Genomic DNA, 15,601 nt, shown 5'->3' with positions numbered 1-15,601 from the left:
CAGCAGAGGATTGTACTTTGAGGAAGATCGTAAATAGAAAGGGTGTTCAGTGAGCATACTTCTGGGCCCCCAGTAAACCCTGCAAACCCCTGAGTTAGGGCAGATAGAGGACTGGGATTATTCACCTCTCTTTTGCTTTTTAACAGTCACCAGTGGATGGGTGGGTTATAAAGAACAATGAGTTCAAACGCACTTGGAGATCTGGGTGATGAGATTTAATGATCCAAGCAAAGCAAGGTGGTGTAACGAAGCTTAGTAAAGGTGGAGGTCTTCGCATTACACTGTTATGGCGCCCTCTTGGGAGCATCCTGCATGAAGCATGGCTAATCCAGAGCAGCCCCCTGGCCTCCTGCTTTACAGCTAACTGGGGAGAAACTAAAAAAAAGCATCCTCTTCTATAGTGTGTGGAGCAGGGACGAAGTGGTGGCACTGAGCCCACATGCTGCAGCTACGTAGGAAAACGTGCAAATTACAGTTCTCATAAGGGCAGGGTGGGGACCTTTAGGAGTTGCCAGGAACACCTGGTTGCTGAGTGCACCGCAAGGTACAAAAGGTGGAGTGAGCAGTGTCAACAGAGTGCATGATGCATCTGGGAAATTAGACACTCTTACAGAAACAACAAAGTTTTTGGGTTTTTTTTTTTGGCATGATCTTACAGTTGCAGGGAAAAGTATGTACATCCTTGCAATTTTTCTCTTCTTATTGCACTTTTTCTGTATTAAGGAGGCCACACAGAGCTCAGCACAGTGCAAGTCAAATTGAGAGTAAAATGGAGCATGAATTGCCTTTGGGCCCTATACTTAATAGGCCCCAAAACCCCAAGAATCAAGTCAAGACCAGCAAGTTTCAAGTGAAGCTGCGTGTCAAGAATATTAACTTCCAAATCAAGTCACAAGTCAAACAATACAAAGACAAACATCTCATGGCTCAGGAGGTAGAGCGAGTCGTCCAATAACTGAGTTTTGAATCCTGCTCAGTCTTAGTCATGTGCCGTTGTGTCCTTGGGCAAGACGCTTCACCCATCAGTGTCACTCACACAGGTGTATGAATACGTATGGATGTTTGGTGGTGGTCGGAGGGGTCATTTGGCATGAATTGGCAGCCACGCTTCCGTCAGCCTGCCCCAGGGCAGCTGTGGCTACAAATGTAGTTTACCACCACCAGTGTATGTATGTGAGAGCGAATGAATAATGGATCAATAATGTAAAGCATTTTGGGTGCCTTGAAAAGCGCAATAGAAATCTAATCCATTATTATTATTATTATTATTATTATTATTATTATTATTATTATTATTATTATTATTATTATTATTATCATAAGTCAAGTTTCAGGGCAAGATCAACACATCTCTAGTCACGTTTGAAGTCAGATTGTGAGTTAAGACCACCAAGTCTATTACAAGTATTTGTTTATCCTCTGACAATGTTTCCTGCTCTTTCTTTTTCTCATCCCTCTCACCTCACAGTTAAAAAGAGTGAGTGAGAGTCGGTTGGCATAGTAACATGTCATTCATTGATTAACATCTAATATACTCCTGGCCATCCATGAGTGAAGAAAAGCCATTTTGGACAAAGTGCAGAATCATTGCTTTTGCTGTATGACTTATCCACAGTACAACCATGGTCAAGAAAATTAAGAGGTGGTTTGCCGTACATTTAGAACATATCTTATGTTCTTTAGTTTGGGGAAATTTGAAGTCATTTAAAGTAGAGAGACAAAAGTCCAAGTGATTTTCAGGCATGTGTCAGAGCCAGAGAGAGAGAGAGTTGCGACATGCTTTGATGTAGCTGCTATGGTGATCATGTGGTTCAGGTAAGCCTCAGTAGTTCCACACAAACCATGCACTGTCATGTTCTTCTATGGGACAGACAGCAGCAAGTGCGTTATTGCATGGTAAGTATCAAAATATACCACACACAAGTATATTTCCAACTGTTGTTCCACTACTTTATGTATGTTTGTGTCAGTTCTGCTTTTGAGTAGTGTGGTTGACCTCTAAAAGTACTGCATTTAGCAAACATTTAGCTACTTGCTATTGAAAATGATACCTCCCTTGTTTGTGAGTAGCTTGAGGTGCTCTAATCATGACCTCAAATCCACCACTGAAACCCTTGACATGCCCTGATCACAAGCTCACTGCTTCTTGATGTAGAGTTACATCTAGCTTCATAAATGCAGCAAGTAGGTTTACAAAACGAGCGCAGGACAAATAACATAAAGTGTGTGCACTTGAAAACCCTCGGCCTGACTTATTAGGCGCACTACTGCCCCCAGTGGCCTGACTTATCAGTGCATGGCAAAGTTTTTGGACAGACGGACGAACGGCCAACTGATGACAATACCTTGTGGCCAGTGTGGCCGAGGGTAAAAACTACTTACAGGCATCACATGCCATTATGAAACGTTAGTAAATTACAAATAGAATAAAATAACTGGCAAATTGGACCCATTTTTCTACCCGCAGTAAGTGACACTAATTAGCACATTACCTCAGCTGACAAACTTAATCAAACACCACCAGGTTCAGCAAAACAACTAAAATAAAACCCACTGATAACCAAATTTGTACTAACATTACCTTACCTTAGAAACTCCATAATTTGTAGTTATAGGCCTAGTGGTTAAATCTCAACAGCTGGCGAAGTCAAGCTAGCTAACGATCGAGCTACAGCTGAAAATTGAACATAATAGTTGTATAAGATATACATTTACACAAATGCTAACACATACCAAATATACGGAAGCCGAGAACGGGCGTGGTTTAACGTATTATTTTATGGTCATTATCTTGTTATAACGAATTATTAATTAATTTGTTATGACGAGATAACAAAGTTTGTTCTTGACTTAATTAATTTGTTATCACGAGACAACGACCCTAAAATAATATGGTATACCATGGTTGTTCTCGGCTTCCATACAAAGATAACAGAATTTACAACATAAATGTCTGCTAATACAGGAAATACACTTAATAATTTGAAAGATGAAGATATCTCATTATTGAGTTGCTAGATCAGCTGCAATAGAAATGAATGTGTTCCGATGCCGCAATACTCAATGTTTGGAACTATTGGCACCTCCATAACCCGAAAGTCTGTCCATATTTCGTCTGCCATTTTTTACAATGGGAGTCTATGGAAGTGTTGCCACTCTGTTTTCTCTACCTTTCTGGCATGCGCCAAGGACAAAACCATAACAGTTTGGAGCAGATACATAAATGGGATTTAAAAAGCTTTACAAAGCAGGTTTTTTCACATTCTCTAACAGTGGAAGAGGGTGTTTTCTGACATTAGAAGTCTGTGAGGCCTTAACTCAGGCAATTCTAGTTACCCTTTCTTTAGCTTTGGCTGCCAGGATATCACTGAGATGACCATGTCCTCATGACCATCACCTCAGTTGGACTGCTGGGATAAACCTTGTTATGCTATATCCATCTATTCAAGGTGTATTTATAAAGAACATGCTTGTTAGTAAGTCAGTGTTATTGCTACAGTTGTTCCAAAATACTTGAAAAAATGCATAATCACTAATGCTCCACACAGCTGTTTCCAGGAGTCCCTTTAAACACAGCTGCTGCAGTTCTGTGTGTTTCAAACACTCCGCCCATGTTGTTCCTCCCTTCTCAGTCCCTAAAGCTGTCACCTCAACAACAGGCAGTAAAAGAAGCTTTTGTGCTTTCTAAGTCCACAGAGAAAAACACCAAAAGCACAGAGCCAAGCGCATGATGACCACTGGTGTAGTTTGTAGCATAAAATTCTGAAAAGGGCATTTGAAAATGTGTTAATAATGGTGGCAAAGTGGCCGGGCCCAGTGTTGAACAGTGAGACTATTGTCTTGGCTCTCCTGGAGCCTGCTGGAGAGATTAAGCACCCAGAGAGGAGATGAGGTACAGAGGAGAGGAGGGAGGGAGTGGGTCGCAGGGTTGATTTGAAGGGCTTGGATGGTGGTTTGGAGTGTGTTTTAGGGGAGGGGGCTCCCTCACTCTCCTTCTCTTCCTCTCTTTATAAATGAGAAGTCGGCGAGGGCAGCTAGAGGCACGCAGTGTGTTGTAGTTCTCTATAGGGCCATGTGGTTTGTATTAGTGAGGACAGGGTGTCTGGCACCAGGATAGAGAGTGGGTGGTGCACAGGGAGTTTAGGTTGTGTGAAGTTGAGAGGTTACAGGACATTTGGATTTCAGATATGAGAGAGGATATGAGGTTCCATAATGAGAAAGCAGGGCTTTTGTTCATCTTTGTTTTGAGATTAATTTTCGAGATGCTCACAAACATACTCTTGCACCCACGTACAAACATACTTGAATATCATATAATATTTAATAGATTTCAGATCCTGTCTCCTGATATTTGTCCAGTCATTCCAGTGTTTCTGTTCTGCACACCATCACTGTACATCATCAGTGCAATTGTACACAGTAGGTGTAAAACAAATCCTGTGTTTGTGAAAAGTGAGATGAACATTTGTTCCCCCAAAACAGACTAAAAAGGATTATGTTTTGTCAGCTCGTCTCTCAGTAGTTGTGTTTCCATCTTAAAGAATTGCATCAGAAAAAGTTGTGGAAAAGGTAGAAAGTGATTTTGAAGTTAATGCACTTAATGACAACATAAGCTTTTAACACAGAAAAGGAAGAAGAAGAGAATCCTGAAGACTTTTACGTAGATGGTCAAGGTAGCTTTTCTGTTTTTTTGTGTCTTCTTCTTTGAGGTTTTTGGCATTTGGCAAATAACAGTTTTTTCTCTGTTTGAAATCTCTACTTCTTCTATATTTATTACAACCTTATGGAACAAAGGCTGTACTGCCACCATCTGACAGCCCTAATCATCTTAGTTTATTTCCTTCAAATAAGTTGATGGAAACTACTTAGCAGTTTTTACATTTATTTAATTATTGTGACTTTTTAAAAATGTCCCTCCGTTTTGCTAAACAACTATATGGAAACAAGGCTACACCCAACAAAGCAAAATATAAAAAGTGTGGATTTCTCGTGGTATTGAAATATATTGTATTGTAGTGACACATCTAGGTGGGGGCCTTATTATACATTGCTATACAATACCCTATCACATCTTCAGACTTACTAAACTTCATTTGTTTCCACTTCATCCAGCTTGATAAGATGCTGAATTTGCAGTCAGAAGTGGACTCAGACCAGGACAACGTATCACCTGAACACGCGCAACCGCAGAACAAGGAGAGAACTTACAGACAAAAACTGCAGGTGTACCAGGAAGCCCAGCAGAGACAGGCCCAACTTGTCCAGAAGCTGCAGGCTAAGGTAATCCAGACCTGAGGTCACAGTTTTACAGATGGAAAAAAGTCCTCTTTCTATGCCTTGTCTGTGATGTGTATGTTTGTTTTATCTATAGGTTCTTCAATATAAGAAAAGGTGTGGGGATCTAGAAGAGGAGGTGCTGGAGAAAACTTCAGAATCTGAAAAGATGAGATTGTTGGTACGACACGACTTTTCCATTACCTTCAAGGATCATTGCTCTTTAAATATAAATATACAGGGTTAAGTTCAAAGCTGCCATTAGGGTCCTCTGTAGGCCATTCTCCACCTCACGCCCAACCACACAACTGATTAAAATGCAATCTGTAACAAATTAGCTCAATCATTAATTAGTGGAGTATAAATAAATGGTTACTTATATCCAATTAAACCCTTTATCCACCAATACTTATAAAAATGAAGGTAAAAAGGGAAAGTTCAACTCAGTGGTCTGTAGGATGATTTTAAAAAGATTATCAATCAGTTGATTAATTATTGCCTTTGGTACGGTTCTGGTTGACTGAAAAAACAGGCCTGTGTAGTCAGCTGGATGATGGCTGGAACCAAACGTGTGTGTGGGGAAACTTCAGGAGCAGACTGTGATTCATAACCTTTATCCGACAGAAGGTTCACATGCTGTAGCAGTTGCATTTGTCACACTCTTCAGTTACCTTTTGTCACTTTAAAAGAATTTTGTCAGTAAACTGTTTAAATATCCAGTTAGATTAATGTTGCTGATGAGCTGTTCTCCTGGTGAAACCATGTCTCCATATAGAGTGTTTTTATGTGTTTATTGGAGGTGATGCCAGTTCAAAACAACAGGACTGTTCTGAAAATCCCCTCTTTTTTTGTATGTGCTATTTTTCTCTATATCCTCATTCATATTTTAAAACACTACACAATGTGTCCAGCTACAAAGTGTCTGAAGAATGGAACAGAATGGGAAGAGAGATGTTGCTTTGAAATAATCCACTATTTTGTCTAATTGCGTTGCTGTGAGCTGGAAGAGTTCAGGATGCTGCAAACTGGGATATACCAGGTAGATGCAAGTATTCAGCTGATATCAGTGTGAATTTTTGGTCTAAACTGGATTTGAGTGGCTGTTATCAGTTCAGGTAGATCTGGAAGCTAATAAAGTCATTCATAAGGCTGAACTAAACTCATTCGTAGACTTGCCTAATTACTTCTGGGATCACGCTATGGTCATATTTTAAAGTAAATTGGGAGCAAACATTGCATGAGTCAGTTTAAAGATATGTTAGTGTTGTGTGGATGAGTGTTATTGGCCAGCATCAGCGGATGAAAGAGAGTGTGTTTGATTGATGCTGAATTGCAGATGTTCTGATAAATCTGCTCTTGATTCTGACTTATTCCTGCCCTCCCATTCTTTATGATCTTGTGTTTAAGCCTAGTAAATAACATTTTAGCAACCAGTAAAATGTGGACTTTGCATGTTGTCAAAAAGATTTGTGCTTTTATTTAAATGTATTTAATTCGTCCAAACATTATTCTTGGCTAAGTGGTCCCCACAGAGAGTTTGAATTAGCAGATTTCCACTGTAATTATGATGCTTTGTAAATACAAGGCAACTGCTCACTTACCACTACTACCATACACTGAAGTGTTATTGGGATGCCAGTAGTGATGGTGTGTGTATGTGTGTTCAGCTGCAGGCCCACCTGGACTCAGCCCAGCGTCAGCAAAGAACAGAAGAAGGTCTCAACATGGCAATCCAGAGCAAGTGTGTTCAGCTGGAAGAGGAGCAGAAAAGGTGAATGATGGGCAACATGCAGTGCAGGTAGCCAGGCAGCTTGACCTACCAGTCAGTAAAGGTGAACATTTTCTGTATTTATAACCGAAAGATATCAGGGTTTGTGCAAAACACCTACAACAGCAGGGAGTCGCTTTTTGGATACACACTTAGAGTAGTAAATTCAGTGATATGCCTGTTATAAATTTTCTCCTTATTCTCTGTTTCTCACTGAGAAATAGAAAACAAGCTGAAATATTTCTGAGAAATATTCCCAACTGTTTCTTGAGCTTTCTTTCAGCTTTTCCCTGCCCTGGCAGCAAGGAAAAGACAGAACCTGCCCTTGGCAGATAATCTCAGCATCCAATTTGTCAGAGCAAATTAGTGGGACTAGGTTGGCTTGCTTCTCCAAAGCATTTTAATGATGCTTCACATTAAGTGTGGGCCAAACTCTACAGCTAAGGCCAGATTTTAATGCCCAGTGATTTATACAGCTTTGGAACTTTATTTGAAATGGCAAAAACTTTGCCAGGACCTGATAAATTTTACTGCCTAGAAATGTCACTTACTGCAGAGTTACCAAGCTTTATCCACTTAATAATGTAAGTAATGTAGAGATTAAGTCTACAATCATTTGGTTATTATTTGGAACTGAGTCTCTTTTTCCCTTTCTAAGTTTCCTTTTAAACACAATGTCATTCCACACATGCAATGGTGGAATGTAACTATACTCATGTACTGAAGTACTGTGCTTAAGACCAAAGTTGAGACACTTTACTGCAACAATTTCATTTTATGTAGCTTTACAGTTTTACCCAGAGCCAAATAATGTAGTTTTGGCTCCACCACATGTCATTTCTATTTGTATTTGACAACATTTGTCAATTTTTATGCCTTTTCTGTCCAGTGAAAACCATGTATCTCTAAAAGTGATTATTTTGAGTGTTTGTGATGAACTGAAAGATGAAGCATTCCTTGATGAGTTTAAAAACTAAATAAAATCTTTAAAATCTGCTTGGATTAGTTGCATTGTCACAAAACTGATTACCTGTGTGTTTTCCTGCTACTGATCTGTGATGGCTTTAAAGAATAGAATGCATTGTTGTAGATTAGACTGCTCCACGTTATATAGTACTTTTCATGAGCTAAACCTAAAACATCCAGTTCAGTAAATAGACATCAGTGCAGCACAACATGAACCGAGAATCATATTTTTTAATAGTAAAACAATGACAGGGGCTATTTCACTGAACAATGACTACTTTTACTTTTCTGATATCTGATATACTTTTATTTAACCTAGGCTTTGAATGCAGAATTTCCTGAAATGGAGTTCTGCTTCAGTGTGCTATTAGTAGTTTTACATGAGCTAAAGATCTGAATACTTCTTCCACTGCTGCATGCAAACATGGATTTGGCTGCTTCTCAAACAGACGACCAAGCATAGAAATGTGGCATGCTTTACTGTAACAGGGTGTGTGTGGGTCGTGAGAACAATATCAAAATTTCTATAAATCACTGTACAAGCAGATCTGGTTGAAATTAAATCTAAGTCGACACAGGCTTTATAAAACTGTCACACATGTTCACCCTGTAAGTGTGGTTGGCAAGGGTGGATCTACAATAAAGCCTACAAATGTAAGGATGATATAATGGCAAATGGAACTTGGGTGGGTAGTGTTTTTTGGAGGGTTTTGTGACATTTGTGTGTGAGGGGAGGAGTGCCAAATGATCTCTCAGTGTCATAAGACTTGTTATTTCCAGGTGTGCCAGCCTCAGCCAAGTCAACTCTATGCTGCGAGAACAACTGGAGCAGGCAGGCACCGTTAACCAGGGCCTCACAGAGAGCTTGTGGAAGGCCCGGGAAGACTTGGAGTTGTGTGATACCCGTTTGCGCAGAGAGCAAGAGGTGAGAAAAACCACAAAAATGAAGTGCTTGAGTTAGAAAAGCAACAGAGAATGCTTAAAGTTATTCCTTTCTACACAGAGATTGTGCAATTAAACTCCCGTTGAGTTCACATGGGGTAGGAATTCCATTCATAGCCAGTTTCATCAATTCATTCTCATTCCCTGTTCATTTCATTGCTATGATTTTTGAGTTGTTGTTTCCTGTGAAAACATTCCAACTGCTGAGGGGGAGGAAAATTTTGTGCAAACAATCTGGCGTTCGTGCTGTAAATGGGGTACATCTGTTGATTCAGGGAAATCCAATTATTTGTGTGTATGCCAGTGTGTGTCCAGGAGTTCCAGTATTGCATCTGTTTGGGATCATAATAAAATGAGAGGTGCCATCATTTGTTGTAAGCAGCTCCTACCACCCACCCTCCAGTCTCTTACTCCCTTAATGTGCTTCTCTCTGCAGACCTGCGCCTCACGGTTGAGTCGTGAACAGGCTCGTGTCAGAGCACTGTGGCGCCAGGCTGCCTCCCTGCGAAGCACTTTCACGCAGCTAAGGACTTTCACTGACAGGTGAGCATGGCGCACTGCCAGAATCCCTCTGGCGACCCAGGATTTCACAAGAACCCCTCTACATCTCTTCTGTCTCACATTCACAAACGCAACCACAATCCATCTCTTTGAGCCAAGGATCAAAGTGGAGTAGGTCAACAGGGTCACCAGTTCCCCTGCTCATTGTTTCCTCACTTGGGGGGGGACACATGACTTAAGTTGTCTGTGCTCACTGTTGAAGTCATCCATCAGGATGGAGCTTGAGCCCTTTAAGACTTGGCTTCAGTCATACTAAACCACTGTAAGCAGTGTTGAAGAGTAATTTGCTCATCTTATAGGCAGCTATGATCATGATAGAGTCTGTTCTGTAGCTGTGGACACTTAAAAGTCAGCCTTTATTCTGCATAGACCTTTGTTATACAATGATATAGATAGTGTAGTGATAGAAAAAACATCTGTTGTTTAATATGATGCTATATTGTTCATTTGACTCAGATAAAAATGGAACTTTGCTTCTTTTTGTATTTTAGACATAAACAATCAATATTATATTTGATAAATAATTGGAAATCCGTACAAAATATAACAGATGCATCCAAAACAATTGTTTTAATAGATTTGACCGATAAACACGGACTAAGATTGTTAGGCTGAGCCATAGATTGTGTTTAAAAGTGGACGATACAACGCCCTTTCTTCACACTATGTAAGAACAATCTGAAACTCTGCAGTCTGAGGAACTGACACATTGCTTGAGTGATGTAATTTTGAGTCTGAACCTGTGCTGTAGAAAGTACAAGGACGCCACATCCACCAGCACTGGTTTTCAGTCCTGTATCTGTTGGATTCTGGACTACGATTTGTCCTTCGGGGTATCAATCACCAATTTTAATAACATCAAATAACTTCTTAAAAGTAGAGTGGAATGATTTAATTCTTCACTGAAGTACGGAGTAAAATTGAGCCCTAAGTGACAGTCAGCTACAGTTACATAGACTGTTAATTTCAGATATTCACCTGGTCAATACATGTACATATTTCATAAAGACCAATGTATCCATTGATGAGTTGATTTTCTCATACACACAGATGAGCATGAGTCATAAGTAGCCTTTTTACATTTATTGAATTTACAGAGAATGTGCTACATCCAGATATGTACCTGGATATAAAAATGTGTACTGTGATATGAGATCTTGGTATTATTACACAACCCAATCCAACAGTTTTATCATGAAAGGCATGAAAGAAAAAAGAATTGTATTGGTGAAAACAGCATGTTGTGTTGTGTTATCTTTTCAGATTCTTCATATGTTGTGTCTTGTTTAATAAAACCTTACCTGTGTGATTATTTTTTTCAGGACCCTGTCTGATATGCGTGTGGAGTGTGTCACTGTGAGTCGAGAGCTGCATGTAGCCTGTACGAGTTTAGAGTCCAAAGTCACACTGGACAACACTAGCGGAGTGGAGATGTCAGCACTGGAGCGGCAGCTGAGGGACAAGCTTAAGGAGGCCATGCAGCTTCAGGGTCGCTGGGATGCAGAGAAAGTAGAACTTAACTCCAGGTTTCAGAATTTCCAAAACAATTTGTCCATCTGTTTCTTTGCATCTCCTTTATAATAGAAAATATTGGCAAGAGATGTAAAGTCTTTTATTGGGGTACTGGTCATTCCATATTCCATGTCAGTGTTACCTTGAAAACATAGTTTTGCAAACTGCCAACTAATCACACTCAAAGAAGTTGAACTACTTTGTGCTACCTGAGGGAGGAATTTATCTTGTTGAACTAAAAGTCTTTAAAAAATAGTTTTAAAATTTGATTGCTAAATATATAGCTAAATATATCACAGCAGCAAAAAATTTAAAAGGTTTTCACAAAAAATATTCAAGATTAGTTTTCAAAACATTTAAGCCTATTTGTACCTTTTTAAAAGGGCCTGTTTTCTTACACATCAGTTTGTTTTTTTAACTTAAGCAGTCTTTACACAGTACAAGGTCACTGCCTGATGTCAGGTCAGTATGAAAGAAGTAAGGAGTAGGGTTGATCAAGGGCATTTCACTGACAGCAGAGATGGTTTTTTTAATGGGGGAAATTTTGTAGTTTAAGTTGTTAACTACACAAAAAATTACAAAAAGCTGAGCTACTCCCCGACACTCCTGTTGATGTTGTCACAATGGTAATGTGATTTGTAGCATGTTACAACATACATTTTCATCACCTAAAGGCAAGTGTTAATTGATATCATTACAATATTGATGTAATGTGATTACAAGATGATGCCAAACCTAAAAGGGACAGTACAGATATTAAGAAGCTGTTGCTTTTTCAGTTGTCTTTGTTCCTGTCAAGCTGGTCAGGATGACGGGACAGAAAAAAAAAACTGAATTAGAAACTATTACATCAAAGTACAAAATAGATGCTTTTCCAAATTCCCATTCTTCCTATAAAGGAAAGCCAACTTTAATTCCCTTGAAATCCAAATTGTAACAGAAACCTTGCTCATTAAAATCCTGCTCATCAAGATGTTTTCAGTAAAATGCTGCTCACTTGCTGATGTGGAAGAATCAGGTCTTTTCTACCATCTTCGGTGCACTTCAGCCAGAAGACAGTAGGAATGTTATTGCCTTTGTATTCTGGGATTTAGTCACCTTTGATCTTAACAGAAGCCATTGTTAGTTGCAAGAATTACATGCAGAGAATCTGATAGTGTTGATGTTCTAGTAGAGGGGGAACCCTGTGTTGAGACTTTGTTCTCTGCCCCTTTCAATGTGTGTTAATGTATCTAGAATCCTGGAGCTGACTGACACAGTCAAGCACCTTCGGAACCAGAACACTGAGAAGGATGCCAGCCTCCACACCATGCAGATCACTCTGGACAGGATGGTGGGACCTCGAGAATAGATGTGTGGTTAGAGGGGCTAAATCTGGCTGTAGTCTGGACCTTGGGTTTGATAAACTCCACAACTTCCTTGTCTAGAGAGCTGCAGTCTGGGGAATGTCAAGCGTGCTGTATGTGTGCTTATCTAACCTTATTGGTTTCCTGTTCAGGAGACGAGAAGATCAGAGGATAAAGCAGAGATGGAGGCTCTCCATGCAGAGAACCAAGCCTTCCAGAAGATTTTATCCCATGTTCAGCAGGTCTGAGATTGACATAGCTACATGTAGATGTGTAGTCATTACATTTATAATAATTTTTACATTTTCTGCAATTAATTTTCAGGTTGTTGGTGGTGAAGGGGACAGCAGCAGCTCTGAAACTGTGTCCTCCTCACCTCTCCACAGCCGATCTCCTCTGAGAAATCCAACACTAATAGCTGTACAGAGTGCTCTTTTTAAGCACCAGAAACAAGCACAGGTTAAACACAAGTCCCCTGTTATTTTGTGTTAATGTTATGGAGAAACATTATACTCAGTACTTTGCAATAAACTTATCCAGGTGTCTTAAAAATCTCATCTATGCACATCGCAGGACCTGCGTGGGTGTCTGGATGCCTCCAGGGAGCAAGTGAACACACTGCGTACACGGCTACAGGAGAAGGACACTGAGAGGAAGGAGCTCAGTCAGAAGATTCAGGAGCTTAGGAAGGAGAGTCAGGAAGCCAAAAAAGCTCTAGAGGGAAGTGTCAGGGATAGCAAGCGATATCAAAACTCATTGGAACTCATCTCCAGGTACAAATTCTGGGACATAAACAGCACTTTATTTTGTCTTTTGTTTAATTATTTTGTCTTTTACGCTGATCATTATTTTACTTGAATATTCTGTTTCAACTGGAGAAATTTAGTTTCTTAATTATAGTTATAAGTTGTATTGTTGTTTTTAATAAACCTAGCTCAAATTTAGAAAAAGTTGCTTTCATGCTTCATAAAAACAAGTTGTGATTTGTTAATGTATCTTTAACTATAGACAGTATGAAGACAAGATATTGAAGGTTTTATTGGGTCAATGTTAAATAAATGTACTGTACATTCCCTGTCATTCAGGCCTGAAACGAGTTCCTAAATGGTTGACAAAAGCCATTTTGGATTGTTAATGAGGTAAAAACATTGAATAGTGCATAATTATATGGCTTGAAACAGCTGACATCAGCAGGTGAATGTTATCTTGTGGAACAAAGGCGGCATCTGGGAAACATCCAGTCCTTCAGGAGCAAACATGCACCAGTTTGCTCTAAAATGCTTGAGAAAATCCTACGAAGAACATAGCAGGTGATTAGAATATTTTACCTGTAAAGGGCACAAGAAGAAGCTGAATACATGTGATCTCCAGTCCCTCAGCTGCAACAACAACAGCATTTACATCAAAGTTATAGAACCCTCAGGCTCAGGATTAATTTATCCTAATATTTGTCAAGTACTGCAATACAGAATTACATCTATAAATGTCAATTACAACATTACTGTGTCTTATATCTTCTCATACATTTTGAGAGCAAATTGGTTGTCCTCAGCTGTCTTTGCTCCTAATGGACAAGACCTTCCCTGATGCTGTTTTTGTTCTATATTATTATAATATTCACCTGCTAACATCAGTTGTTTTGAAATCATGCCATCATTCAAAATTTTCACATCAGTAGTTCTAAATTTCCCATATTCCAACCTCTGAAATGCTGTCCAGGCCTGAATGGCATTAATGAATTTATATTCACAAATCTCATGAAGTTACATAATCTTCACTGCTTTCATCATTATCAACAGAGATTAAATGACCTCCTGAGACCAAGGAAAGTCAAAGTTTCTGCTTATTTGCATCAAATGGTTGACCTGGGCGAAAACTTTTTTTTTTTTTCTCAGCTTATTTTTTTGCTTATTTTTGTATGGAATTTCCTTTGCAGTGAGCAGCCCTTTTTTAATAAAACTGTGAAACTCTTGTCCCCCACAGAGGCCAAAAATGCACTGCTGTGTCTCAGGAGGGTAATGATGACTGTGCAATAACTGACAGCATTTTTTTCTCATTGCCTCCACTGCCATGTCTCTCAGTGAGAAATGCAGCCTGGAAACGCTCCTCTCACGGGTGCAGCAGGAGGTGGACTCCCAGCGTGCCGAGCTCGAAGTACTACGGAACTCGTCACTGGAGCTTCAGAGACAACGGGACGTCCTGAGGCAGCAGAGAGAGGATCTGGAGATGCAGCTGGCACGGCAGCGCACAGAGGCCCAAAGAAGGTACTGCACGAGCATAGAGAATGACCGTTACACAACGCCCATCCTGTCATCCATGATTGTTCTCAAGCTCTGTTTGTTTAGAGTTGAGATCAGTAACACATGTCATTCTTTAGCCAGCAACACAACCAGTTGGCATTTGGATGAAATGTAAATGATTTACATTGCCTTGCTGCACACATGCAAGAGGGGTACTTGGTTTTTTTTTTTCTTTTTGAGGGTTTCATTTGCTGAAAAACATTTGATGTACAGGGAATTGGATCAGGGCATGCGATCCAGCAAAAAAACGAAAAACAAAAACACAAGACTCCTTCAGGATTCTGGCCTTTGGCAGTAACATTTCTGCATCTTTCAAAAGAGAGATAGATTTCTGTTCAGAGATTTTGTTTATATGAGTAAATTATCTGTGTGTGAGTGATGTTGGGAGTAGCAGAATTTGTGATATATATTTATGATTCTTTATTTGCAGTATCAGAATATAACCCAAGAGATTACTTAAAAGGAATATTTTTAAAAGTCTGCAGTGTTCTGGCTGGAATTTAAAAGGCATCACTAATTCTCCTTAGGTCCTGACTTAAAAACAAATCAAAAAAATTTATGTACACTGCAGCAGACCGTGCGCTGTGGGGCCTACCAACACACAACACAGAGGGCTATTGTTGTTTATCTTATATCTTTTTCAAGTATTTCAAGCTCGAGGAGGAAGTGAGTAGGTAAAAACTGCCTAAGACCTTTCATTCAAAGGTCCCTCTGCAGGCTTTCCTTTAGAGGTGTAAAACAAAATTTTCTGCAAATTGGGGCATCAACCTTTTTACTGTACAAAAACTCACACTTCTTTTGTGTTTTCATAACTCACATTCAGACATACGAGAGTGACTCCAGGGTTCAGTGTAGAGTGAATACCACATTAATTGTCACTGGTACTTACAATAATATGATATAGATGAATATTAGATGATAGTAATGTAAGT

General features: G+C 39.6%; 1 protein-coding gene across 1 annotated transcript in view; it reads left to right on the top strand.

Moving 5' to 3' along the window:
- The window catches only part of crocc2 (ciliary rootlet coiled-coil, rootletin family member 2), a 50,744-nt gene that overhangs the window by 12,443 nt on the left and 22,700 nt on the right, over positions 1-15,601 (top strand). The window contains exons 4-14 of the mRNA XM_030132223.1: positions 5,113-5,280; positions 5,372-5,455; positions 6,942-7,045; positions 8,789-8,933; positions 9,387-9,493; positions 10,834-11,037; positions 12,260-12,356; positions 12,522-12,611; positions 12,694-12,828; positions 12,943-13,142; positions 14,451-14,633. Coding sequence (XP_029988083.1) covers positions 5,113-5,280; positions 5,372-5,455; positions 6,942-7,045; positions 8,789-8,933; positions 9,387-9,493; positions 10,834-11,037; positions 12,260-12,356; positions 12,522-12,611; positions 12,694-12,828; positions 12,943-13,142; positions 14,451-14,633 — 1,517 coding nt within the window. The remainder of the gene's footprint in view (positions 1-5,112; positions 5,281-5,371; positions 5,456-6,941; positions 7,046-8,788; positions 8,934-9,386; positions 9,494-10,833; positions 11,038-12,259; positions 12,357-12,521; positions 12,612-12,693; positions 12,829-12,942; positions 13,143-14,450; positions 14,634-15,601) is intronic.

The sequence above is a fragment of the Sphaeramia orbicularis genome, chromosome 4, assembly GCF_902148855.1.
Source record: "Sphaeramia orbicularis chromosome 4, fSphaOr1.1, whole genome shotgun sequence".
In the NCBI taxonomy this organism is placed as follows: domain Eukaryota; kingdom Metazoa; phylum Chordata; class Actinopteri; order Kurtiformes; family Apogonidae; genus Sphaeramia; species Sphaeramia orbicularis.
The sequence above is the reverse complement of the archived record's forward strand: the minus strand, read 5'-3'. Positions and strand labels throughout refer to the sequence as shown.